This window comes from Thunnus maccoyii, chromosome 19 (assembly GCF_910596095.1).
Source record: "Thunnus maccoyii chromosome 19, fThuMac1.1, whole genome shotgun sequence".
Taxonomy (NCBI): domain Eukaryota; kingdom Metazoa; phylum Chordata; class Actinopteri; order Scombriformes; family Scombridae; genus Thunnus; species Thunnus maccoyii.
In genome coordinates this window covers 12,304,652-12,331,763 of record NC_056551.1, presented here as the reverse complement: position 1 = coordinate 12,331,763, position 27,112 = coordinate 12,304,652, and the positions used below count along the sequence as shown (strand labels likewise).

Here is a 27,112-nt window from a genome sequence, read left to right as displayed (position 1 = left end):
TTTTTGATGGGGATGGATCAAAAAGTGCTGCGGCCCTGTGGAATGTATTTTCAAGTGAGTTGTCTGATTATTTTAATTTACCATCCTGCTTTTCTTACCTACCTGTCAAAACACTGCAAGTAAAAAGGTGGAAAGAGAAAATGATAAAAGATTTATGCTTCATAAAAAAAACAAAATAAACTACAGATATATAGTAGCTAGTTGCTCTTTTTGGCTGAAGCATGTCTTATTATGTCTCAGTGTGTTGAATAACTAAGTGAGCTTTGGACATTTCCCCATATATATATATATTTTTAATAGACTTTATAAGTGATAGACTTTTTTACAGACTTAATGATTAATTCTATGAAAGCTTCAGCCATCTGTTCCAGAAATTTTATAGGGCTCAATAAATCACCTGAGCAATATATCAAACTATATTATTAACGGCCAATAAGTAACACAGAATGGCAGTGCAGAAAAACCAAAGAGATGTTCGAGGGAGAGTGTGAAAGCTCATTCTTGACAAAAAATTACAGGTTACAGGTAGTAGTTGGAGGACCATAATGGAAATAAGCCCTTTTGGCTTTTTTATGCTTTGATCCTCGATGATTGTAACAATTTTAAATCTGTATGTTTTGGATCATCAAATAAATTAACTCAATCAATCAGGACACAATGATGATGACAATGTTTATCCTCCAGAGAGCACATCTATCTTGGTGGCAAATTCTTAAAAAAAAACAAAAAACAAATGTAAAAGATCATTTTAAAAAATGTATGCAAAACAATGCAACCCGGAGAGCCAAATTGTGAAATTTACCAAAGATATTCACATATTAGTAACGAGTTTTTGTCACATGTCCAGAAAATCAATAAATGCCAAGTAGATTTACTTTGTGTGAGAGTTGCAGGAAGTCATTTTTCACAAAAACCTTGTATCCAGCATCTTGCTTTGTCAGCTCTGGGCTCAGCAGGGTCCTGTAATTTAAGGTTGTCGGCTATCTCTAGATTTTTATTTTTTTTTCTTCCTAGGTTTCAATCTAGGTAATGTCTGAGTGTGAGTCAGTTGATCACCGCTGCAGGCCTGTACACGATGTGGCGATAAGAAGAAAATGAGATTGTCTGTAGCAGCACTATCAACAGGGTTTTTAGCTGTTTTTCTATGTGGGGCGACAGAGGTGATGATTCATATTTGACTTTACATAACACACATTTTACCTCTCGGACATAAATCTGATGCTTACACATTTACAGTAAATGTGATAGAGCACTTAAATGTTAACACCTCTCTGCACACACTGCTGAAGCACTCATGTTCAGAATTTAATCATGCTGTTCTGCACAACAAAACTGCTCTCACATACAGTACATCACTTAAACACCTTCACATTACTGTAAAAAACAGTCAAAACACTACTAAAACACTCAACTGCCACCGATTACCAACAACAAAATGCTGAAATAATAAGTGAAATTTGCAGGCCACCTGTAAGCATTTCATTGTTGTAAGTGAGGAAATATCTGCTGAATATATAGACTGCTACTGAGGAAATGTGATCATTTGCAACCAGGGAAACAAGACCTGAGGGTGTAGGAGTAAACATAAAACAAGAAGAATGTTTGAAGAAAGAAGTACACTGGTGAACAACAACAGTCAACCATAATAGAAATTATTTTCCTTTACAGAAATTCCTCTAAAATATGTATGTTAAGGTAAATTCTGTTGGGATTTATGTGCTCAGTGGCCTTAAACATATTCTCTTTTCTGAAAACTCACTCTTTTGTAAAATTTTTAACATTTATATTCCAGGCAGTCTTTATTATGTAATGTAAAAACAAACAAACACTTCAGAGGTGTCTTCCTGTTACTGTCTGATCACTAGAATAGTCTCCTGCCAGCCAATCAAAATTGGTAATTATCAGTAGTAATAGATACATGTAAGGTATTACCTCATATTTATTTGTGTGGTAAGGTGTTACGATAAATGCATCACTATGCCCGTTGTGTTTGTGCAAAAATGCCTCACAACAATATAGTAATAAAAAATATTATGTCCAAATCTTTACGCAGATATTGCATTTTAGCTATAATGTTGGTCAGTGACCTGTACCAGCAACGTGCACTACCAGTAGCCAATAATTATTAGGTAATAGTTTTACAGCCAAACCAAGACTACAATTCTTGTAACACTACTGTTAGCTAGTAAAGGGCAGTAACGATACATCAAGAGAACACACTTGAATATTGTAAACTTCTACATCACAATTGCTCATTGAGAACAGTTTTTAAGCCTCATTAAAACAAATTAAAGACAATCTCAACTTTCCATTTAGAAAAGAACAGTAGAAAAGAGAAAAAAAAAGTCATCATCACTCAAAATCATATCTCTGTCTGGCAGATTATGTGGGTCTGGATATGAGTCTGCAGAAACCCAGCAAGTCTAAGAATATGACTTGAAACTTGTGTGTGGGAGTGCAGGTCCAGCGCTGTGTACTGTGTCATACGATAACAGAGGTCAGGATTAAAACAAAGATGGAGACACGGCTGCTGCTTGATCCGGGCAGAACTGCTGCCTCCCTCAGCTCTCTGCCAGTCTAATAATATCCTGCTAACGCTGCTGATTGGGAACACGAGGTGAGAGCACCTTGCTGTCCAAATACGTCACCAGTGTTTGCAGCTGCCAAAAGGAGAATAACTTTTCTCCAGATAGAAACAAGGCCATGGGTTTTGAATATTCTCTGCATGACGGAAAAACTCCCACTTACCTACTTGCCACAGTGGAGACTGAAAACAGCAAATATAGAATGAAATGACGTAAATGATGTATTTTTACAACCAGCTTTCTTCATAGTTGGTCAGACATATTGTATGTATTATTTTGGGTTTGGTTTAAAATAAATGAAAGATAAATTTAAAGCAGATCTGATGATTTTCAGTGTAGTTGCTCATCTCTACAGAAGTTTTGAGAAGCTTTTACCACAGTGCTGTCTTGGTTTAAGTCAGATAATCGCACTCAAACTAATGTGTTCTTGATTTACTTCAATGCTTTTACAGTCTCACGTTTTCTGTTTCAAGTGTACTTTGCCCATTCATCCATATTTAGGATCGCATGAAGCTAGATCCATGCTAAGTGGCAACTACCATGGCCAATGTCTATTTTAATGTCAGTAAGAAAAATCAACCCATTTTTCTGCAGACCATGATCAGCATGTGTCAGTATTTATGAATATGATTTGATTGATTGAGTGTGTGTGTGTGTGTGTTAACCAGTTAACTAGGGACGGCTTGTCCAAAAGATGAATCTCCAGGAAATGAATGTAAGTCTATGAAAATGTGATCTAGGACAACACGTGTGTGTGTGTGTGTGTATCAGTGTCAGGGTGCACAGTCTGTCAGCACCAGGGTCTCCCATAACTCACCCACCCAGCATCCCGATGACCGCTCGTTTATCACTTTCTTCTCTCTCGCTTCACTCCCTGTTCGATTCAGAGCTGGATGGGCTGTCACCACAAGCCATCTTTCATTTTATTCTCCTGTCCTCTCCTTGCTCTCCATCTGTGAAAATATCTCCCCATTCTCACCTCACCTTGTCAGCCCTACCTGTCCCTGCATTTCTCTCACTGCCTGTATCTTCTTCTCTCTTTTGTTTTTCCATTGCAGGAAAACCCCTCTTCCTACTGTAAATTGTCTCTATTGTTTGCCAACCCACAGAGATCTGAGGCGTTTTGGCAGGGCTGCCCTCAGAGGCATTAGGCCGCAGTGAGTGAGAAACCGAGTCAGAGACAGCTGACCTTTTCCCAGTTGAGCAGTGAGACAAAACAGAGAGGGGAAGCAAAGGGGTTTAATCAGATCAATGTGCCCTTTGTCATCTTGCCGTCTGCCCTGTCAGTCTGTGTATCTGTCGGCCCATTTGCTGTCCTGTTTGTTTCTGTGTGGATCTATTTTCTATGTGTCATCCATCTATCTGTCCAACTGGTTTCCTGTCTGTTTGTTAGTCTGCTCGATATGTTTTGCCTGTGAAACCGCTGCCTTCTAATCAAGTTCAGCCTGACTGATTTGTTGACTGTTTGACATTATATATATGCTCGCTCTCTCCATATATATATATATATATATATATATATATATATATATATATATATATATATATATATATATATATATATATATATATATATATATATATACATACACACATAAATACATACAACGTCAAACAGTCAATATGGAGCTTTAGCGAAAGTTTGTTCAGGAGGACCATCTCTTGCATGCTCAGGTCTATAGTTTTATTTCTCAAATCATCTGTCATTACCATCCCTCACACACGCTCACTCATAATTTCCTTGCTGTCATTGCCCGGAGCTATAAATTGAGTTGTCAGCTGGTCATATCTAACCAATAGCACAGTGACACCTTCATTGTCATTTTAAGTATTGTTTTCTGCCTCTCTGCCTTAGTGCTTTCATGCTGCCATTATGCTCGCCGCACCACCTCCCCATCACCGCCCAGTCTTTGCAGATTCATCAGTGCATCACTTCATCAACCTCATTAGCCTTATCGGCCTCACCAGAAGTCATCAGCCACCATCACCACCACCAGTGTCTGGACTGCATTGGGGGGATTTGTCTCGCTGTTGCTCAGGACTAATGTCTCTCGATTACAATATCTCCCTGTAGAGTCTAAGCACCAAAGACTTTTGACAAGATTTAATCATCAGTATCATCTGTATAATAAATTTTATTTATTCACTTCATTCATATATATGTGGCTGTGTATATGTAGGTAAGGATGCATTTTTATAATATGTGGATGTCCTTGTGTGCAAACCAAAACTTTTTTCCTCTAAAATAAAAAAAAAAATCATTATATTTTATTATGTGCAAAAAAAACCCAAAACCTGCTACTAGACTTTTATAACAATATGTCAGCAATCTGTTTTGGTTTTACATAACATAAAACAAACTTTTTTGATTAAGATCCTTTAAATTATTAATATTTGTTTTTAATTATTGTGAGCAAGAAACGTACTGAGCAGGACATTTCCTTTAAAATAAATTTGTCAGGGTCTCTGCTGAACAAACTATTACAGCTCAAACATATCTTTGGTTTCTCTGCACTGAAATTTCTTTCATTTGTGCTGATACTGAGGTATCTGTACGAGCTAATATGAGCCGCTATAATGGCCCAGACAGATTTTCAGTCATGCTCTTCTGTAGACAGCTGTTTATCAACCATAGATGTAGGACTAGGCAATCACCTTTAGCAGAATCCTATTGTGAGTATATGAACATTTGGGCAACTTTCTTTCAAAATTAAGGATTCAGAGCAAGCTGTAGGTAATTAAAATTAATGAACATTTTTTGGGGGGGGCTTGTTTAATGATACTGTAGGTAAAACATACTTTGATCTCTGCAATATCCTTTTACTGAGGCAGGGAACTTCTTCCAGCATCAAGCAGTTTTTCTTTTACATATATGAAGTTTCTCATTATGCAAACTAGTGAAACACAGATCATTGCTTTGAACATCAGCCTGATTATTCAATATGTGGTTTTGCATACATCTGCTCTATGACATATATTGAAATCGGAAAATATCCTTAATAATGCTACGATATTAATCCCTATCAAAGTGAAGAAGACTGCATACTAAACACCAATGATTTTATTACATGACTGACATTTCAGCGACACTTGGCCTTTCTCGAGGCAAGTTCAATACGAACTTGATACAGCCTTATATACTATACACATCTCACACCTGATACTAATCCACAATCAGTGACATCATCAGAAATTTAAAAAGGGTACACCTGAGTTCATCACAATTGCTAAACATTAGAAAAAGTTAAGAGAACACATCAACAGCTCTTTCCATACACATTTTTAAAATGAAGAGACACACCATAAAAGACTTTTGGACTTAATCCCTAAAATATTCTTGTCTCAATAATCTAGTTTAAAGATGACAACCTAAAAGTGAGGGCTACATAGAAATGTACACAAGGACCTATTTTTATTTAGCCATTACAAAAAATGTATTTGATCCATATCACTGCCATGACCAGCACCTAGATTTTGGTGTGCATTCAACTGACAATTCTTCCTGACTCTCTTTTGGTTTGTAAATGCTGTTCTTACAACTAACCGTGAAAGTTGACTTTGTCATTCATCTTCTAGAAATGGATTCATTTATGAAAGTTTATGCCCAAGGGGTTGCTTTATACAGTATAATACAATACACGGGAACATCTTATCTGCCTTTTTGTTTTGTGTTGTCTGTTTTTTTTATCCATATGCCACTTCATACATCGTCATCTGCCTGTTTTCCTGTTTGTCCATCAATCTCAACTCTACCTCTGTGTTTTTCTTCATGTCTGTCAGTCAGCTGCTCTGTGTCATTACATGTTTCTGTATATCTGCCTGTCGCTCCAGTTGTCTCTCCCTCTGTCTGCCTGGTTGTAGCTGTGCAGGGAGGAGAGCTGCAGCACAGGACAAATAGACGCTCTCTGGCCCTTTGGCTTCACATCCAACTCCATCATGATGTCCCCCGAGAAGCAGTAAATCACTGCCCTCCCTGCAAAGGACATATTGTTCCTGATGATCGTTGGTATGCACCAACAGAGTTCTCAGACTACAGGGCAGTTTTTGTGTGTGTGTGTGTGTGTGTGTGTGTGTGTGTGTGTGTGTGTGTGTGTGTGTGTGTGTGTGTGTGAGTGAGAGAGAGAGAGAGGGATAAGGAAATCTATTGTCGGCTGATGCCTGGTGACATCATTGAGCTTCATTTTTACAGCCTTAAGCATTTCTCTCTCACAGACACACAGGAAGTGAATGGATCGAGCAAGGTCACGTTCGTCTGGGTAAACAGACGAAAACGGGCCTCCATAATTCATCATTCAGCCTCTGGGAAGACAGCCAGCGCTGGCCTCAGTATTTCATTCATGTGCAGTGTAGTGGAGCCCCATTCACTCTGGGCAAAGCTTAAATATACCCAGTGGACGCTTCCCGAGGAGCTGCTCAAATATGTTTACATTCTAATACCTGATAACTCAGCAGGAGTTACAGTAGAGGGAATTCCACCGGGGTTAACAGAGAACTGAATATAACACATGTATGTTGTTGTAGTCATACATATTGACAACATAATCAGCCCTTTTTATGGCATCTCAGATTGTTTTGCAATTTTATATGATGCAAATACACATCCAAAACATCATATTCACACGTTGGCAAAGGTGTACCCATTCTCCTTCTTTACAGTCAATGAAGTTGTAAGTACCCTCTTGAGGCATGCAGCTTGCTTCCTCATGAGAGGACCCTCAAGTGTTCTCTTATTGTCTTGAGGAAATGCTGGTGAGAGCAGGGACCTTTTAAAAAAACAAAACAAACAAACTTCCTATTGGTGCATTCAAGGACAACATTAAAGGTTTTTGATTTGGCTGCCAAACAGAAACCTTTTTTTTTACTGAAAGAAACCACCAAATTTGAATATTCCTTTGAGCTTTATTTTTTCAAAATGCTTATAAACACAATGCTTTTCGGCAGATGACTCTCAAATGCCAGACATCTCATGTGGTACAAGTGCAACTGCTTATTTAAATTGTCTTTGTAGTAGTAGTTGTATTTGCAGTGATTTTCAGGGCAGAGATGTATAAACCATTTGTCCTGTGCTCTCCTTTGAGAAAAATCATCAGAAAGCAAAAGGGATCAATTAATATTTTAAATTCTTTGATTTCATTGTGGCCCCCAGTTTTACATTATTTCGATTAAATATTGTTCTCTCATCGGTTTACATAGATGGAGTCTTTATTTCTATACAGCAAGTCAAATCTTGCTTAAAGCAATAATGTTCTATCATAAGCAGAGCAGACAGTCACACCGAGCCTGATGGCATCCTGCTACACAGCCCACACTAGCTTTCCTGCTAAAGTCTCCCTCTTATCTATCTTGCAAACATGAATGCAAGTTTTGTCCTGCGCTGTAGCTTGTTGAATGAGCCACCAAACAAACATTCACCGGGGAAAGGTGCACTGCTAACGTCAGTTAGCAGGATAGATAGCTAATTAGCTGCTAAGCTGCAACACATTAAACAGCATGTTAACATTCTTGAAAATTTTACTTCGGGCCCATTAGATGCTGGTTTGTTCATTACTCTTGTACAGCAGTTTGTTTACTTTGTCTCCATTCCATACGATGTAACATCGGTAGCCTGCCAGCTAATGTCAATCAGACCTTTATTCTTCATTCAAATAATACAAAACTACTAAAAATACATTAAAAAAAAAACAAGCTAACATTATTTCTGACTGCAAAGAGGGATGATTAAATGTGATTTTAGTTGAACTTTAAAACATACTTTGTCAAAAATGGAAATTTGACTAAAATGTATAAGTTTAAGGCCTCACTGAAGTTGAGGTTGGTGGCAAAAAAGGAGGATTTGCTGCTTTTCTGTCTTTTATATAATTGTAAAAGCCAAAAACTACATTGTACAGTAAACCAAACTAGACAGAATAAAGCTACAAAGTAAAACAGTTCAGTCCGTCTTTCACCCACTGCCTTGACCGTAACTCTCATCACCTGCTCCTGCTGCCCCAACTTTTGTCCTTTTTTCTATCACACATTACCTAGTTATCTTTCTCCACTCTTATCTCCATTTCTTCCGATCTCTTCCACTTTCCCCTCTCCATCCTCCCTCGTTTCACACCTTCTCCCGCTTCCGTCAGCTTTCTTCCTCTCTCTCTCTTCCTCTTCTTTACCTCTCAGAGAATCAAACCACTGCTCCTCAGCCAACCAGAGAGCAGAGGAATCTATTAAGCACCGTAGTGGAAATATGTCACCTGGGAGTCGATGTTACGAGCGATTTAGTGGGGAGAGAAGGATGAAGAAGAGGATAAATGGAAGGAGGGAGGTGTGCTGCAGTACCAAGGTGAGACAAGGTGGGGATAGGCATGGGTGTCACGTACGGAGAAGGCCTTTCCCTCTTCTCTCCTTCTCTTTTACTCTCTCTCACACATACACACTGTTGGTTGAACCTTAAAAGCCGACACGAATGTCATTAGTCTCAGAAGTGATTCTGGACCAGTAATGAGATTGGAGGACTGCCCTGTTAGAGTTATATCACCCTTAACAATCTTGTAAATTTACCTGCTTACACTGCAGTGGGCAGACATACATGACAGCTCATCTCCACATCTGAATAAGGGCGACTTGATTTTTAGACCTGAGTTTTCATCTGGTACTGGATGGTTCCATATGATGTAGAGCCAGTGAATGAAAGTATTGACCCATTAGTCCATGTATAGAGGACCAAAGGTTTGGAAGCAAAGAGGTATGTTTAATATAGTTTTGACTGAAATACTGAAGTGCTTCTATTGTCTTCAAAGGAATTCTCATTTTTATGAAATATTTTCCAAACTTGATAAAAGAGATTTCCGCACACTTAGTTCTGCAGTATTTCACTATATTTTGAGCTTTCAGTCTGTCAGACCTTCATCAGAGGATACATGATTCAATAATGAACAGGCAGGTAAAAATAACTAATCCTACTCTAATCATTGGCAGTATGCAATACACCTGTGCACACCCTGGTGGTGTTGATTACAGCATAACACTCATATTGAAATCCTCATTGAGGCCCGTAGGCTGAAGTGTATCTGAAGTGTCAATCCAATAGAGCTCCCTCTGGCACATCTTTCTTTCCATGTCTCTCCCTCTTGGCAATTCAATGTGTTCTGTGCCCTGGAATCATAGAGAGGAGTTATGGGGTGTGAATTCATTGAAACGACAGGCAACAGGATAGTTCATATCATTGTGTCTGAGGGAGCTCTTGTGCTCACTAATATTTTGTTTCAGCATGCATGTAGTTTTACCTATATAAATCTTATCACATGGGCATTTTAATAAAAAAGTTACATTTTCTGTGCTGCATGCAACAAATCCCGCTCTGACAAATCCCTGCTTTGTCTCCTGCATCACCATGTATACCTCTAAGGTCTACATCCTCAAGAAGACCATTCTAAAACATGGGCCTATTTTGGCTTCTGACCCAGCATTTGTCCAGTGTTTTAAGGATCCCCCATCTATAGACTAGGTCTTAACTCACATAACAAGCTGCTGTGAGCCAATATTAAAGCAGGTCCAAAACAGACTCTTTTAGCTCTTCTAAGAAATGGCAATTATCCATCCATAAAACCCTTAACAGGAAAACGTTTGCCCAATCTTGGATGTCTAGAAACAGGACTTTTCCATGTATTGTGGCAAACATTTTCCTGTTAAGGGTTTTATCATATGCAGCACAGAAAATGTTAAATGGACATGTGATAAGATTCATATAGGTAAAACTACGCGCATGCTGAAACAAAAAATTAGTGAGAACAAGAGCTCCATCAGACACAATGATATGAGCTGTCCTGTTGCCCGTCATTTCAATGAATTTTCACACCCTAACTCCTCTCTATGATTCCAGGGCATTGAACACATTGAATTGCTAAGAGGGGTAGACATGGAAAGAAAGATGTGCCAGAGGGAGCTCTATTGGATTGACACTTCAGATACACTTCAGCCTACGGGCCTCAACAAAGATTTTGATATGAGTGTTATGCTGTAATCCAAGATGTTTATTTTCTTCATTTTTATGGTAGAGTTTGGGGTCTATGGTTCATGATGGCCTTCGCCTGATACCCCTCCATAGCTCTTTGTTCTATTTTTGCTTTGTTTTGTTTGATTTTTTTTTTTTTATAGCTCTGGGGATCTCTGATTTATGATGGCGCAAGCCTGATCCCTCTCAAAGCCCCATTTACTATGTGAGGAAATTATATATGTATGGTCCTACTATAGGGGGCTTCCTGATTCTATGTTTTTTTCTATATTCACTGTGTTCCACCCCTTTTTTGTGTTCTATAACAAGTATGGCTTCCATTTGTATGCCTCATTTAAAACTACAATTCCCAAGAGATGGAGCTTCTACCACCAGGATGTGCACAGGTGTATTACACACTGCCAATGATTAGAATAGGATTAGTTATTTTCACCTGCCTGTTCACTATTGAATCATGTACCCTCTGATGAAGGTCTGATTGACTGAAAGCTCAAAATAAAGTGAAATACTGCATAGATCAAAGTGTGCAGAAATCTCTTTTATCAAGTTTGGACTAATTGATGCTTCCAGCACCTTACAAAGATTTAGCCGGGTGGAGCAATGGTCATCCTGCATTATGAAATATTTTCTACCCAGACAAGTAGTCCTTTTACATTATTATGAAGTCAGTCTTTTGTTCAGTAAATCTTGAGTGGAAGCAATTACATTTGAAAATTTTCCCCTTTAAAGGCTTTTGTATTGAAACACTGTGAAAGGAGCCATTTCCATTTGATATCACTTAATATATTGTTACTAAATCAATCTGTGTTTTGGAGTAAAGTAAAAGAAAGAAGTAAAAGGCTGACAGCACATTGACTCTGTTCAGAGATGTTCTCTATACTCTGGAGATGCTTAGCTTGGTTCTAAACCTCTGAATTGCAGCCCAAAACAACAACTGTTTCCCTGGTTGGAGAAATAATTGACATATTAGAGTTTTTTGTAGGCCAGATTAATAAAAAGATGGTCATCCAGGAAAGCAAATATGCAGTAGCTACATCACTGCATATTTGCTTGACCACAGTTAATTATGTTACATTAACTGCTCCTGGTAACGGCTACTGGAGCTTCTATGTTGAAAAGGACATCGTTGCGGCGGATATGTTACTGGCTACTTGTTGGATAGGACATAAATTGGTAAACATGAAGACTAAGTCACGACTGAATTAATGAAGTGAAACAAAATGGCAGCTTCAGGCTAGGAAACTCTGGCTTAAATTAAAGTTTAAGTAAACAATTGCGAGACAAAAACATAAATGTTAGATGATTCGGTAAAATGCTGGATTACATTTATGTCAATGTTTTGCAAATTCTCGCTTTCTACGAAAAAGGCAACAAAAACAACTGATTATAGTTATAGGGTATGGTTAGGATTAGGCAACTACAGTAAAACACTAGGTTAAGGTTAGGGAAAGATCATGATAATGGTTACTAACAAGGAAACGTTAACTGCAGCCAGGTCTGTACTGGGATGCAAACTCTAATCTCTTGCGTTAAAGTCATATAGTGTGCACTACTTCCTGTGAATTCAGTATGTCCTGAATTGTCTGAAAGTTGTCATTAGACATAAATTGTGACGGGAGGAGTCGTCCAATATGAACGTAACAATTTACGATACTGGGCTGAAAATTTCAGATGCAGGACTTTTAACATTAATGGAAAACTTTCAACTGGAAGTTATGAATATCACGTATATAATTAGGATCAGCTCATAAGCTCTAATAAAGTTCAATAAAGAAGAAGTCTATAATCTGACAAGTTCTCACTTAGTCATGATACCGCCACCGCTCCTACTTGCTACTTGCATCTGAGTTCATCCCTCCCTCCACACTAGCAGCTCGTCATCTTCAAATTACGTTTTACCGTACTTGATTATGCCACCTCATGCCCTTTGCATTTTGTGCATCCCACATCTCAGTGATACTGAATGTGCCTGCTGGTTCTGTAGACTCCTTCATGGGTTTATTGCACTGCAGCTACAGTATAGCCAGCAGGGAGCTACTCATAAGGGCAGAGATTATTCTGTCAAATTAAACTCCCTAACCATTCATGTAATAAATTGTGTTATATCCTCTGATGTAAGCGTCTCTGTCAGAAATGTGTGCAGTGAGACGCTGAACCTTTGTCCTCCAGAGCTTCACATAGATGTTCATCAGACCCAAAATGAGACTGAAATCAAAGTTAGCTTTACCAAAAAGTGATTTTATCTTACAAGTTGGGGGAGTTATGTCCATCAGTCAAATGTGTGCTTTATACCTATATGCTCAATAAACATGACATTAATTCACACATGAAACTAAATTTCACCCAGTGCCATGTGTGTAAATTAAGAGCTTTTGCTGCCAAAGAGCATGGCATATGACTGTTTGACCTTGTAGCTGAAGGAGATTTGCCCCGACTCTTCTCTGCCTCGCCGTTAGAAAGAGAGCCTGCTTTTGTTCAGGAGCATACAGATGATAGAGCTCACAGTGATAGCTGCCTTTGTAGAGCAAAGGGCCAGCTCATCACTGTCAACACCATGCAGAGCTGGCGTATAAAGAACTTTCAGTGCCGCTGAAGCAATTCACTGTACACACGAGGGAGATCTTTTTGTATGCAGCTGATATCAAATGTTGAGTCAGTGGCATCAAGGACTTTCCCCAAAAGCTCAGAAATTGTAATCATGACTTCCCTTTTGGCTATGAAATCATCAAGGAAGCCGTTATTGAAGAGAATTAGTGCAAATCCACTTATCTTACAAATTTAGGTGAACAGATAAAGTGAAAACATTTGCTGGATAATGATTAAATGATTCCAAAGGTGTGATGAGGAGGCAGGAGGAGCAGGGTTGAAAAAGCGAACAAGAGAATAATGACAGCTGAGGGAACAGCATAATGATCAATAAGAAGAAAAGAAAGGGCGAGGTGATGTCTGCGCTTTTGTCATTCGCTGTGTAGTGGTCTCCCTCATCATGCAAAAGAATTCAGACCTTTAATTCCCCACATCATCTGCGGGATTCCGCAGCTCATTTATCGCCGCTGCCTGAATGTCACAGGGGCGTGGGTGGGCGACGTGACCGCAGGGATTCCCGTTAACCAGAGAGAATGACAATTACCATCCTGCCACCTTTGCCTGGCAAAGAAGAGAACAGACATGGGGTGATGCTGGATGAGTCACCGGGAGAGAGACCACGGTTTAGTCCTCTAATGAAGCTCATGTCCACTGGTAATAAATAATAAGGGATGTCCTCAGCCTCTAGGGAGATAAAGAGGAAGTGGAGGAAGGCACGACTTGTGACGCAGGTTCACTTTTTAAACACGGTGTACACATGTGTGCACCAAACATACACACCCCCTTTGTCGTGGATATTATGTTATCTCTCTGTGTCTAACATTTTATTTCATTAGTGTATTTCATTTCCCTCAGGCCCTCTCTACCCCGTCTATTAAGTTCGTGTTTCCCATATGCCCACTTACTGTCCTCTATTTTGACGTCTCTGTTCTCTAATTTCTCTATTTCTCCTTGGACTCATTTAGGGTCAGCCATCTTTACCCAAGTCTCATGCCAAATACTTTGTCTAGGTCATTCTCAACATTAGTATTCACAGCAGTCATTTGCCTCAGTGGTTCTCCTTCCAGTCCAGAGGGGTGTTTGGTTTCAGCACCACGGAGAGCTACCTAGGCAGAGAAAATGCTTCCTCTATATCAGGAACATTATTGTTGCTGTTTTTTTGTGATCATTCCTTTAAGTTTTGGTAAAATTTCACTCACTTACTCCATTGCTGAGGTCGGGTGATAAAGCAGCATTGCTGGAAAGGTTTCTAGCAAATCTGGTGCTGTCACGCGAGGATACTAGCATGACACCTGCACCTCATTTGGAGATTAAAACGCAATCTTTAAGGAGTAATTCTAACTCCAATTTTCCTCTCTGCTAGAAGCTCTCTTCAGCTTTTCCTAGGGAGTAGATTGGTATAGTGGTGTGCAAGAGAGGTTGGAAACAGATGGAGAAAATCATAGAAAAAATAATATATTTTATAGATGACAAAATCTACAGTTTATGACTGGCAATCACCACTTTAATATGTAGTTTTCAAAGCAACAATGAAGAGAGCTCCAAAGAGGTCCAAATGATTTGTGGCTGCAACTGCAAGTGCATCGGTACAAAAAATTGCTAAATCATTAAAAACATAAAGGGAGACGCTCTCAAAAATCATGAAAACATCTGTCAAATAGGCAAACTCCATCAACAAAGGTGAACAGCAGTCACAAGTTAACATAAACCAACATGAAACTAATATGATCCACCTGTGCAGCAGTGTTTACTTGATAGTTTAGTCCTTTCAATGATGCATTTACAATATCTTGTCTACCCGTTGCATGCAGAAATGATCATACATACACAAAAATTTGCGTTCAAACGAACAGCACACTTCCCCTGTCTGATGATGAATATGAAATAATTTTAAAATGATATTGTCATTTTAAATTGAACAAATTGTCAAAAGCCACATTAACATAATTCACAATTACTTATTTAGACAGATCAAACAGCTCATTTAAGTGGCTGCTGACAGCTTGTCTGCTCCGTTTAGTAGTCAAGCTACAAGGCACCGACATCAAGTACAAATTCGGGTGCACGCTACAGTCGCAGCCTTTGATAGGGATCTGCTTGTATGGCAGCTTATTCCATGCCCGGCCTGCCTGCCCGTGGAAGTGCTCATGGTTCGTTTATCAGCTACAGTGAGAGTGTGTGCCATTGTAATTGTATTCACACAAGCTTCTTAGGGTGAGATTGATGTGGTGGCTAGTCCATGTATGCAGAGTGGATGAATGTCTCTTGGCTGACCTTGTTTATTCGTTTATTTGCCACTAGCTCTGTTTGACTCTGGCATGCTGGGTAGAATGTAGAGGAGCAGTGAAAAAGGCTGAAAAGAGAATCAGTGTACCTGGAAAAATATGTGGTTTTGATTTTTACAGAAACCTGGAGACTCTTGTTGTGGAGAGGAATAATATATGAGTTGGACCAAGAATGACCATCACAGCTTTGTCATATTCTGGGTCTTTACAAGGACACGTCCTGACAAGAACAGTGTTTGGCTTTGGCAAGCTTTAGGGTGGAAATACATCCACTTCCTCATATCTGAACGAAATGATCTCACCACTTTCCCTTTATAGGGAAGATCTACATGTTAAACTTCATCCAAATTGTAGCTGCGATAATGGGATGTAAAATAATTTTGTGATATATTCTGGTAGCCAATCTAAACTGAGTCTTGAGAGTGGTTACACACATGCAGACACACACACTCAACCCACTTTCTCTCTGCCCGCCCATGGATTGCACTATCCATCATCTGCCCAAGAAAATCTCTCCTCCTCCACCAGTGCACTTCATTTCTATGCCTGGCTTTCTGTCACTTTACTGCTGTCATCCATCTCCTCTCACCCCCTCCCTGCTGTGTCAGGTGAGCAGGGTCCTCACTCACACAATGATATGCAGCAGCTTTTTGATTCTCCTTCTCTGAATACAGACATTGAAATACACTGATTCTTGGCAAATGAGCCAAAACAATGACGCAACATTTTCTTCTATCCGTTTTCATATTCATTCACACCAAGTAATGCTAGCGGTGAAACACTATTTTCCCTTCTCTTGTCATCTTTTTAAAAGGTCCAGTGTGTTGAATTTAGTGGCATCTAGCGGACCAGACTTGGCAAAAATGGAATACAATGTTCATAAGTATGCTTTAATTAGTGTATAATCCCATGAAAATAAGAATCATTGTGTTTTTGTTATCTCAGAATGAGCCCTTTGAGAGCAGGTCCCCTTCCACGGAGGCTGCCATGTTGCACCGCTATGTTTCTATAGTAGCCCAGAAGGGACGAACCAAACACTAGCTCTTGAGAGGGCCTTTCACATTTTTCGTGACTTTCGTGGCCACTGTAGGTTCTCTTACACTCTTCGAAGGGGAGGGTGAGGGGAGGGCTATTCAGTTGGTTGAAATCTGCAACCCCAGCGCTAGATGCCTAACTTACACACTGGTCCTTTAAGCCTCATTTGCCCTCCAAACTCTATTTCTCTTCACTTTCTTCCCATTCTCCCTTGAAACCCTGCTCCCTTGAGCCTTGAGCCTGCCAGCCTCAAGGGAGCAGGGTTTACTGCAAAAGTGCTTGATGTTATTATGGGGAAGGAAATAAATTTTGCTTAACAAAAGGGCTACACAGCACCGCGGGACTGATTGATGCACAAATCAGAAACCCATTTGCTTGAAGGGTTAGACGGGCTCTTGTGTTTTTCCTTGATATATGAAAGGGTCACACGAGCTCAAGCTACATTAACAGATTGGTGGCAGAGGTAATAGTGATACTAGCAGTGTCATCATTTACATACTAGTAAATGTTGCTTACTTATGGCTTACACTACTTGTTAAGACAAGACTAAGAGTCTACAGCCATGCTAGCAGTCCTGTGAGGCTGTACATGTGCATGCTAACATGCTCACAACAATAAGGCTAACATGATGATGTTTTGCAGGTAATATTTACCAGTTTCACCATTTTGGTTCATTGGTTTAGCATGCTAACATTTGCTAATTATTACTAAACACAAAGTACAGTTGATGCTGATAGTAATGTCATCATTTTACAGATATTAAGTCATAAACCAAAATATTGGACAAATTTAAATCAGACCTGATGATAAGTTAAGGGGTCACTGATGGGAACAATAATGTCTGTATCGAATTTCCTGGCAATCCATACAATAGTTGTGGAGGCTTTTCATTTAAAATGACAAATGTCAAGCTCATGGTGGTGCTAGAGAAATGTAAATGGATCACCAAAGTCATTAGGGTTCTTCCTCTGAGGAAACTGAACATCGGTACAATACGTCATGGTAATCTATCACATAGTTGTTCAAATACTTCAGTCTGGACCAAAGTGGTTGACTGATGGACTGACTAACATTGCCACCAGCATCTGCTAGGCCAGCATGGCTAAAAAGTACACACTAATGAAAGATGCAAACATCCTACTAATCCAAACAGTTTACTGTACCTGTGTTTCTAGGTCAGTTTGAAAATGACTATAAAGCCTTCTTTGACAGTAGAATTTCGAGAAGCTGTAACATACCATATTCTTTTGAAATCCGAAATATCTTGCAGTAGAAAATTGAAGACTTTTAAGAAGGGACACTCCATAAATCTATCTATGTCAAGTATAAGGTGTATACAAAGTATCTGTTGTTAGTAGAATTTCAAGACAGCATATTGATACATAATTGACATCACAAACTAATGCAGAAAGAAAGACCTGGTATTTTTAATAAAATGTAATAAATCACATGTGTTACAGAAAGAAGCTCAAAGAACTAGAGAAACAACATTAACACATAGGGAAGGAGTGAAAACTGTGTCATCATCTCAGTCAGAGAACAGTTATTAAACTCTGACCTCTCGCACCACCAGCCAGCTAAAGCCTGGAAACAATGCTCAGCGTGTTCGGTTCTAGACAAGACAAAACGCCAGTCAATTAAGATTATTACAGCATCCAAAGTTACAACTATCAGCTGCCATTTGTGAGATGTAAACAAAACATAATTTGATAGTGAGAATATTTGAGGACATAAAAGTCAGAGTGTAAGCTTCTACAGCTTTATCCTGCTGCCAGTAGAGCAACACTTGGAGAAAAATGGACAACTAGTGTACATCACTAAAATCTGAATAAAATACAGCTGATTGTTCTTGCATAATAGTGCGCTTTATGTGACCTTCTCAAACTATTAATAGTTCATATTTAGTGTCTAGTAACATGGACTCTTAAAAAAATAAGGTTGTAAAGTACTTGACAATGAAGCTTTGTCCAACTGTCCCCTCTAATGGTCATGAGCATACAGCTTAATTAAGCGGCCAAATATAGCAAATGAGATTATAATGCAATATCAAAGTTCATTAGCATCAGGAAATATCATTCATTAATGTGGGTTAGACGCTTTAAATCACCATCCTTAAATTAAAACAGTATCTTGAAAGAAACAAGGATTAAGAGTTCAGTGTTATTAGCATTCCCTTGGGTGGGTATCAAAGTTTAATATTGTCTTACTTGAAGCTTTTCCAAGCTTTAAGAGTCTTAATCCACTCTTTAAGCATTAGACTACTACCCCCCACTATGTTATCTACACACACACACATTCATCATCCCCATCCCCCAACTTTATTCTAAAATTTCCCCAGAGTCTAAGAAAACTGGGCCCGCTTCACAGTTTGGTTTCATGTTTGCCCTTACATGTACAGATTTAATATCTGGACTCCAGGAGGTAAAGTCACAATTCATTATCACAGTTATCTCACTTCATCTTTAGTCCTATTGCCCAAGTTGTTGCTTTAATGGTATTTTTTATCAGTTGGTTTGCACACATTTTCTTGCTGTTAGATGGACTAATTAAGTTTCAGATAAAAGCACTAATGTATAGGTGTATATGATGGTAAATGTGTTGGAACTGTACAATGCAAAATAAAGCAGAACATTTTATTACTGTGGAAAGCTTCTTCAGCCATGCTAGCAACTTTCTTTTGACTGTTTTCTATAACCATAAAGATCAAGATAAATCTTTCCCCAACCAAGACTTTGTTACCAAAACATAATCATTCAATCATTTAAAAAAAAGACAACAATCTTTCTCCAACTCAACCAGGTATTTTTTAGTTTTTAGTATTTTTAGAGGACCCTACAGCCATGCTAGCAGTTCTGTGAGGCTTTAAGCTAAATGTAAAGGTCAGCATGCTACTGTAACATGCTAACAATTACAATGTGAACATGCTGATGTTTAGCAGGTATAAAATAATGTTTATCATGTTCACCATGTCAGTTTAGTGTGTTAGCGTGCTCATTTTTGCTAATTAGCACCTAACTCAAAGTACAGCTGAGGTTAATTAGTTTTGCATGTATTTGGTCTTAAAGCAAAGTACTGGAAAAACTGAGATTTTGAGATGATGAAAAATTAGGTAATCACCAAAGTTATTACAATTGATGGGAACATTAATGTGGGTGTCAAATTTCATGGCAATTCGTCCAATAGTTGTTGAGATATTTCAGTTTGGACCAAAGCAGTGGACCATCTGACCAACCGACATAGCTATCCCTGGAGCCATGGAGCTAGTGTGGCTAAAAATGAATTACTGGTATATATAACACTTTTCAATTTAATCAGTGGAACAATGAGTCCATGAGTCAGAAGCTATATGGCAAGTTAAAAGGGACATATTATGCTTTTGGTGATTTTCTCTTATTTATATATTGTTGTGATGTTGGATATCTATGTTAAACATGGTCAAAGTTCCAAAACTTGAGGTTAACGTATGTAAAAATGCTCCCTGCAAGTCAAAAGCTGTCCGTTCTGTGGTCTTTGTTGCTAAGGTTTTTTCATGTGTTGTTTGTGTTGTCCACTCTCATATTTCGGATTGGATTTGTACAGATTTATTTGAGAAGTTGACATTTCAAGTTAAGAACAAAAATAAGTAGTGAAATCCTACTACTATGGTTTGTTTCGTGGTTCGTTGATGCAGCCTCCCAAACCGCTGAACGTCAGCTGAGACATAGCTTCTGGAAGCTGACCAATCAGAACAGATTGGGCTCATCGGGAGGGGGGTCTTAAAGAGATAGGGACTAAAACAGCCTGTTTCAGACAGAACTGAAGCGCTGCATAAAGGGCCAGTATAAGATAAATAAGGATTTTTTTGAACTGTAAATCATGCAAAGATATTCCAGTAGCACCCCAGATTAAAAATATAGACCTGTAAACGTGTATAATATGTCCCCTTTAAATTACACTTACTGCATACATAGACAACACATGCACACTTCATAAAAAACTCAGCTTTATTGTTCATTAAGAATGCATTGTTTTTCCTAAACTTAATCTATAAATTCAGCTCCCTCTGAATGACTCTCGGGCCACTTGGCTGGCTGCTGTTGTAACCGTTGCAGACTCAAATATCGATCTGCTTTGCAATCAATCAAATGGTGAGTGCTTGTCAGGGTCAGAGGAGACACTAATATCATGGGCAGATGTGGATTTATGGCTGCATGCGTCTGTCTTGTCCTCCCATTTTCACTGCCTTTCATCTGTTTCATCGCCCCCCTTTTCAGCATATTTCAGCACAGCATTATCCCTCCGTATTTGCTGATAACATACACATAGCTGCACTCGTTTTATAGAACGGGAAGCATGAATCTCTTCTTTCATTCATCCTTGTGTCTCTTTTTCTCTCTGTCATCCTTCTCCATGCCGTTCCTTCTCTGCCCTCTCCTCTGTTTGGATCCCTGCTGTCCATTCATGCTTCTGTTCATCCCTCCTCTTCCCATCATCTTCCTCGTCCTCTCTTTTCAGGCTCTGTTCATTCATCCCTCCCTCTCTCGTGCTCATCTGCAGTCCATCCACACACGTTCCCTCAGTCTTGTCAGAGCTGCCTGGAATTATTTACTGCTTAATGGCCTACAGAAGCTCACACCAGCCCAGCGGTGCTTTGCTTTATTTATTGATTTTCATTCCTTTTGTCTTAGCGTGTGTGTGAGACTGTGTGTGTGTGTGTGTGTGTGTGTGTGTTTGTGCAGGAGAAGCACATACCAAGAGATATAAAACCCAAGGACGTCCTGCACATTTGAGCTGCTGGTGAAATGACCTGTGGATTGAAAGATTGATTGATTTGATGTTTGAAGGCTAATCAGCTGTTACTGGATGATTCGTCTGCTGCCTGTGCATCTATCTGTTTTTATGATGTGTGCATGTGCCTGTGTGTGCATGTGTGTGTGTGTGCATACACCACTACAACCAACACTATCTTCTGTCATTGACTATAGTGATTAATTGTCTCTGAGCAGTGTGAGTTAACACATTTTCTTTACTGCTGGGACTTTTGCCAACATTGATTTCTTCAAATAGTAGAAAATCAAGCTATATAGCATAGCATTAAAAAATTAAGGAGTCTGCATATAGTATTTATTTGTAATATTAATTATCTTCAAGTTATGATGTTTTAATGCTTCACAGACTCTTTTCCTATCACAATAATAACCGTGTGACCCCTCAAATTCAGTTTGTGACCACTAGACCACCACATTACAAGCCACTGGGAGAGAGAGAGGCATTTAGAGGTGAAAAATGACAACCTATACTTACATTCTGTACTTGGGTGAAATCTGAGGTATTTTTACCTTACTCATGTATTGCCATGTTGACTTAAAGAGGCACTTCACACATTAAAGGTCACTTCACTTGACATGAGAAGTATTTCTCAGCTTCAGGAAACTGTTGTTTGATTTCTTTTGTGGCTTTTGTGGTGGGGATTTTTTTCCAAAGTTTAAAAAAATAATCCCAGTGATGTTATCAGACATTTTTTCAGAGAAAGCCTTTGTTGCAAACTGGAGGTGTGGGGTTTAACAGAAGTGAGCATTTACAAGGCAGAGGAGGTCTAATGAAAGTGGTGAATTATGGAAATTGTAGGATTCCTTGGTTTTGGAGATTACTAGAGACTAAAAGTCGGGATATCTATCTCGCCCTCTGCTGCTTATATTATATATAAGAGATTATATCTCTTGTGAGCTGCTGCTGTGACCCCTGAAATGAGGGGTTTGAACACTTTTTCCACCACTGGATGAGACAAAGACCATCAGCAGCTTAAGATAAGAGTCACTGCAACTCTTCTTCACCACTAAAGAAACACAAAATGCACATAATTCTGCTCTCCAGATATTGTGTTAACTGCCCTTTCTGATCTTTCAGCACTCATCTGAATACTGATAACACTGAAGGTCCTGCCACAAGGACTTGAAAAAGCAGCAGCATAAAAACAGCACAGTCTGAAGGCATTATGAACATGCTGTTTAAAGCAGAGCTGGGCGATATGGGAAAAAAAAATCAAACATCACAATATTTTTGACCAAATACCTTGATATTGATATTGCAACAATATTGTAGGGATGACTATTGGTGCTTTCACAAAATATTTACACAATGAGATTTTTGATTGAAAAAATCATCAGTGAGGTGGATATAATGACTAAGTGGGTAAAGGCAAATAAAAGAACAGCTACGACAGTCTGGTAAGTTCAGAAAATTACATAATTTTACTGCAATTCAGCCTTTAAAACCAGGAAAAGATAACATTTATGCCATATTACAATATCTAGTCTCATATCACGATATCGATATAATATCGATGTACTGCCCAGCCCAAGTTTGAAGTGATGCTGACAGAGCACCGCAGCGCCTCAACCTCACTGTTTCCTCTGTCCTTGGCTGTGGATGAGAATCTCTCCATTTTGATGTGTGCGAGTGTGTGTGTGTGTGTGTGTATGTGTGTATGTATGTGTGGGAGAGAGAGGGAATCCTTTTTCCAAAATAATCAAATAAAAATACACAGGTAATAGTCCAAAAATGGATGAGATGAAAGGCAGAGGTGGGCTGCATGGTTGGTACCAGTGTCCCTCATACAGTACCTCCACGCCCCCTTTCCCCCTTTGTGATGATGATGATGATGATGATGATGGTGATATCACCACCCTTACCATCCTCCCATTGCATTTTCAGATCAATGAGACACACGGATAGGGAGAGAAAGAGAGAGAGAGAGAGAGAAAGGTCTGTGTATTTTCAGCCACACGCTGACAGCTGTGCAGCTACCCCACGTAGCCTACGTGCTCACATCCAGAGAGACAGAGAGAGGCTGACGTCCCTCTTCTCGCATCTATCTGCCCCCGGATTTCCCTTCAACTTTTTTTTTTTTTTTTTTCCATTTTTCTCTTCGGTTTTTATACTCTTTTCACTTGTCGCATTCCTCCATCCTTCGAGTGTTTGGAATGAACTGTTTTCCTGCCTGCGTCGTTTCCATGTCAGCATGGGAACTGCCGTGTCCAAAAGGAAGAATTTAAGAAACGATGCGATATCTTCTGTGGCAGCAAAAGTTAGGTGAGTGACACCCGGAGCTCTATGGCTTTACACCCGTTACACAGCAGCCTCGGGGGGGAAGTCTGGACAGGTATTGAAGCCTCCAGGTGCGACCCTGTGAAGTTACAGTAGGGTGACAGTTGTGCGCTATCCCGGGTATAATGCGCAGAGCCTCTGCGCTTTTCACATGTCTGCCGATTGTCCCGTCTAGTCTGTGGCACAAATACGTGCTTAAATTAGCCTTTAATCTCTCAAAACTGCACCTATACTGCGCAAATGTAGCCTACAAATTGTGAATTATAGGCTGTGTAGCCCCATAATTCCTCCAGACTGTTTTATTTGGACCAAACTGGTGTAGTGAATGAAGCATCATTGTGTAATGAAAGTCATGCAGAGGCAAAGCGAGGGCTGCCGTGACTCACAGTAACCCCAATACATTTCCTCATCACCTAAAACAGTCTACCACCTGCTGTAAAAATAGTCTGCCGTTTGATTTCTCTTTTTTTCATATATATATAGTAATTTAAACAAAATCGGCTTTCTGTCTGGCCGCATCGATCTGGCCGGACGGCGCAGTGATGGGGCTGCTGCCTTCACACCCCGGCGGGCAAATGATCCAGCTGTCAATTAATCAATCAACGCAATCGATTCGGTCGTTTGCAGGTATCACCAATCACGGTCAGTTATTGGGCCCGGCAGAGGGCAGCAGTTATATTCAGCCTGGAAAAAAAAAAAGCAGCGGGACTCAAGACTGGAGTCCAACCCGTTAAAAGCTGTTAACGACTCACTCTTGAGAGACAGTGTATGAGCTGTATGAATTTTTTAAATAGTCAGATCCGCAACCAGCTGTTACAGCAACCATGGAGGCAAAGTAATAAGCCATCTCCATCTCCCTTCCTGTGCTGGCTGCACGTCTCTGAGGCTCCGAGCTGAAGCTGCAGCTCACCGAGAGAGCACGTGTGTGACTGTTGTTCATATGTCTACACATCAAGTGCGGACAGGCAGCTACTATCTTCACTGAGATCAGAATACAAATTCAATATTTCTATGTTTCAGCAGTCGCCACGCAGTAGGCCTTGGCGTGTGATTTCAATTCAATCAATGAATGACCTTGACTTGGCTGTGCAGACTCAACATCCACAGATGTGTGCTGATGTGCTATTACGTCATTCTCTCTCTCGCTCAGTGTGTGTTTTTCTTATGTTACACAGCCTATAGTGTGTGAGCCTTCTTAACATGCAGTGCAGCGTGTGTGTGCATGTGTGTGTGTGTGTGCATGTGTTCCACCTTGAAGGGGAGATGAAAATGTGTTGCTCATACACACTGGTGACTACAGAGAGTGTCCTGAGCTTACAGTAAGAATGTGTGTGTCTTTTTTTTCCATGTCTGATAGGGCTATTGAAAATACACACGCACACACATGCACACTCAAATACACGCAGTTATTTAGTTATTATGCTCTTATCTTCGTTCCCTCCCTCACACTCTCTCTGTGCTCTCCTCTTTTTCACACAAACACACACACACACACACACACGTTTCAGGGTTTAATTTTTCGGAGTTAATGGCAGAAGGAACCTTGGCTCCTTAGAAGGGAAATGCAGCGGAATCACATCCAATATTTATCAGCCTCTCACCTGCACATGACCTCATGAATGTGGAAGCAGAAGTGGTTTCTCTCCACCTCAGAAAATAAACACACACGCACACACACATATATGATCTTGATGCATACAACCAGGCATGTATCCATCGCACTCCATTTGATCTACATGCTCGTATCTCTTCTCTGTTCTGTCTGAGAGGCAGGCTGGACTCTCTGCGGGTTTTAAATGTTCAAGCTCTCTGTCTGCAGCGTCAGATCTCTGGAGTCTAATTTTTTCAATTGCAAGCTTTTACCCATGACACACAATTTCATTTTCAGTTTTTTTTTTTGTTTGTTTTTTTTCCCCAGGAATCTGTTTTGCATTTCCATACATTAACTTTTTGCAGATCTTGTGTCATGTGTCATGCCAGAATACACTTTGGTACTTAGAGTTGAGCAGCTTAATGCACATTAGTGTCACTCATGCACACACAAACGCACACACATGCTTTTCCTTGTATTTAGAAGCTTAAGGCAAATGACAGCAGGTATATGTGCCTATATAAAAGTCTGAGTCATCGTCCTTATCCAACTCATCTAAACATACAGTAAACTGGGTTAAGTGACAGAGAACATACTCACACTTTGGTTTTCTCTCTCCAATACACACACACTTCTGGATCATAACCCCCCCCCCCCCCACTGACCTTACAGTATTAGTCTCCATCCACTGTTTCCTAGCTATGACTATTAACCCTTATACTAACTTTTCTAATGCCAATTCTGCCCTCAACCCCTTACTTTACCTTAGTTTAAACCTAAACCTAACTCTAACCTTAAACCCAAATCCTAATCCTAAAATTGCCCCTTGAGGAAATGTCCTCACTCTGCAGGTGTAAATCTCACACTGACTCTCACAAATAGAAACAAGAACAAATAAATCTGCACTGAATATAAACTGATTTATTATTCTTTGCAACTTTTGTAATTTGATTCTCTAGCCTAGAACATTAGTCTGACAGAAGTGAATGAAACATTTATTGAAGAAGCTGACCTGTTTGTTGAGATGGTGGCATAGATTGTTTTTGTTACACTTGGATTATTTGAAAGAGAAATTGATCTAAAAACCAGCCAGAGCACAGCACACTGTGAAGTGTCTCAAGGACGAAGACCGTCCTCACCAGAACAACAAAAGCAGTTTATTCAAATGGCTAAAATAACTCATATTCACTGTCTGGGATCCAAGTGATCTTTTGCAGTTGTGCAAATGAGACGGTCCTCTCCGAAAATGAACAATCCATCCATCAAACCATCTAACCGACAAAAACTGTTTCCTATGAACAGTCAGTGACTGTTTTTCTACCCTTAACCATAAAGATCATCTTTCCCCAACCAAGTTGTTTTTATTACCAAAGCTTAACCATTCGACCATTTAAAAAAATCTTTCTCCAACTTAACCAGGTACTGTTTTCTGATATTTTAATACTGAGAAAATAATCAACAGATTAATCAATGATGAAAATAATCGTTAGTTGCAGCCCTAATGCTGATGATTAGCAGGTATAATGTGAACCATGTTCACCATCTTAGCTTAGCAAATTAGCGTGCAATAATTTGCTCATTTTCACTAAACACAAAGTACAGCTGAGAATGTCAGTTTTGGATCCTAAACTGAAATTTTACACAACAACAGCCACAACAGGAAAGTGATCACTTTTCAGGATGATGCATCCAATAGTTGTAAAGACATTTCACTCAAAGCCACAAATGTGAACCTCATGGTGGCACTAGAGGAAAAGTCACCAAAGTCAAGTTCATCCTCTGGGCACCATGAATATCTGTACCAAATTTTATGGCAAACCATCTCATAGATGTCAAGACAGAGGAAAAGTCAATGGATCACCAAAGCCATTAGGATTTATCTTCTGGGGACAATGAATGAACAAAAGTGGACTGACAGACATTGCCATCCTTAGAGCCGTGACACTAGCTT

General features: G+C 39.5%; 1 protein-coding gene across 1 annotated transcript in view; it reads left to right on the top strand.

Annotated features, from left to right (window-relative positions):
* The first annotated feature begins 22,731 nt into the window (after positions 1 to 22,731).
* The window catches only part of LOC121885108 (NMDA receptor synaptonuclear signaling and neuronal migration factor), a 45,032-nt gene continuing 40,651 nt past the window's right edge, over positions 22,732 to 27,112 (top strand). Inside the window, exon 1 of the mRNA XM_042394259.1 lies at positions 22,732 to 23,555. Coding sequence (XP_042250193.1) covers positions 23,056 to 23,555 — 500 coding nt within the window. The 5' untranslated portion in view covers positions 22,732 to 23,055. The remainder of the gene's footprint in view (positions 23,556 to 27,112) is intronic.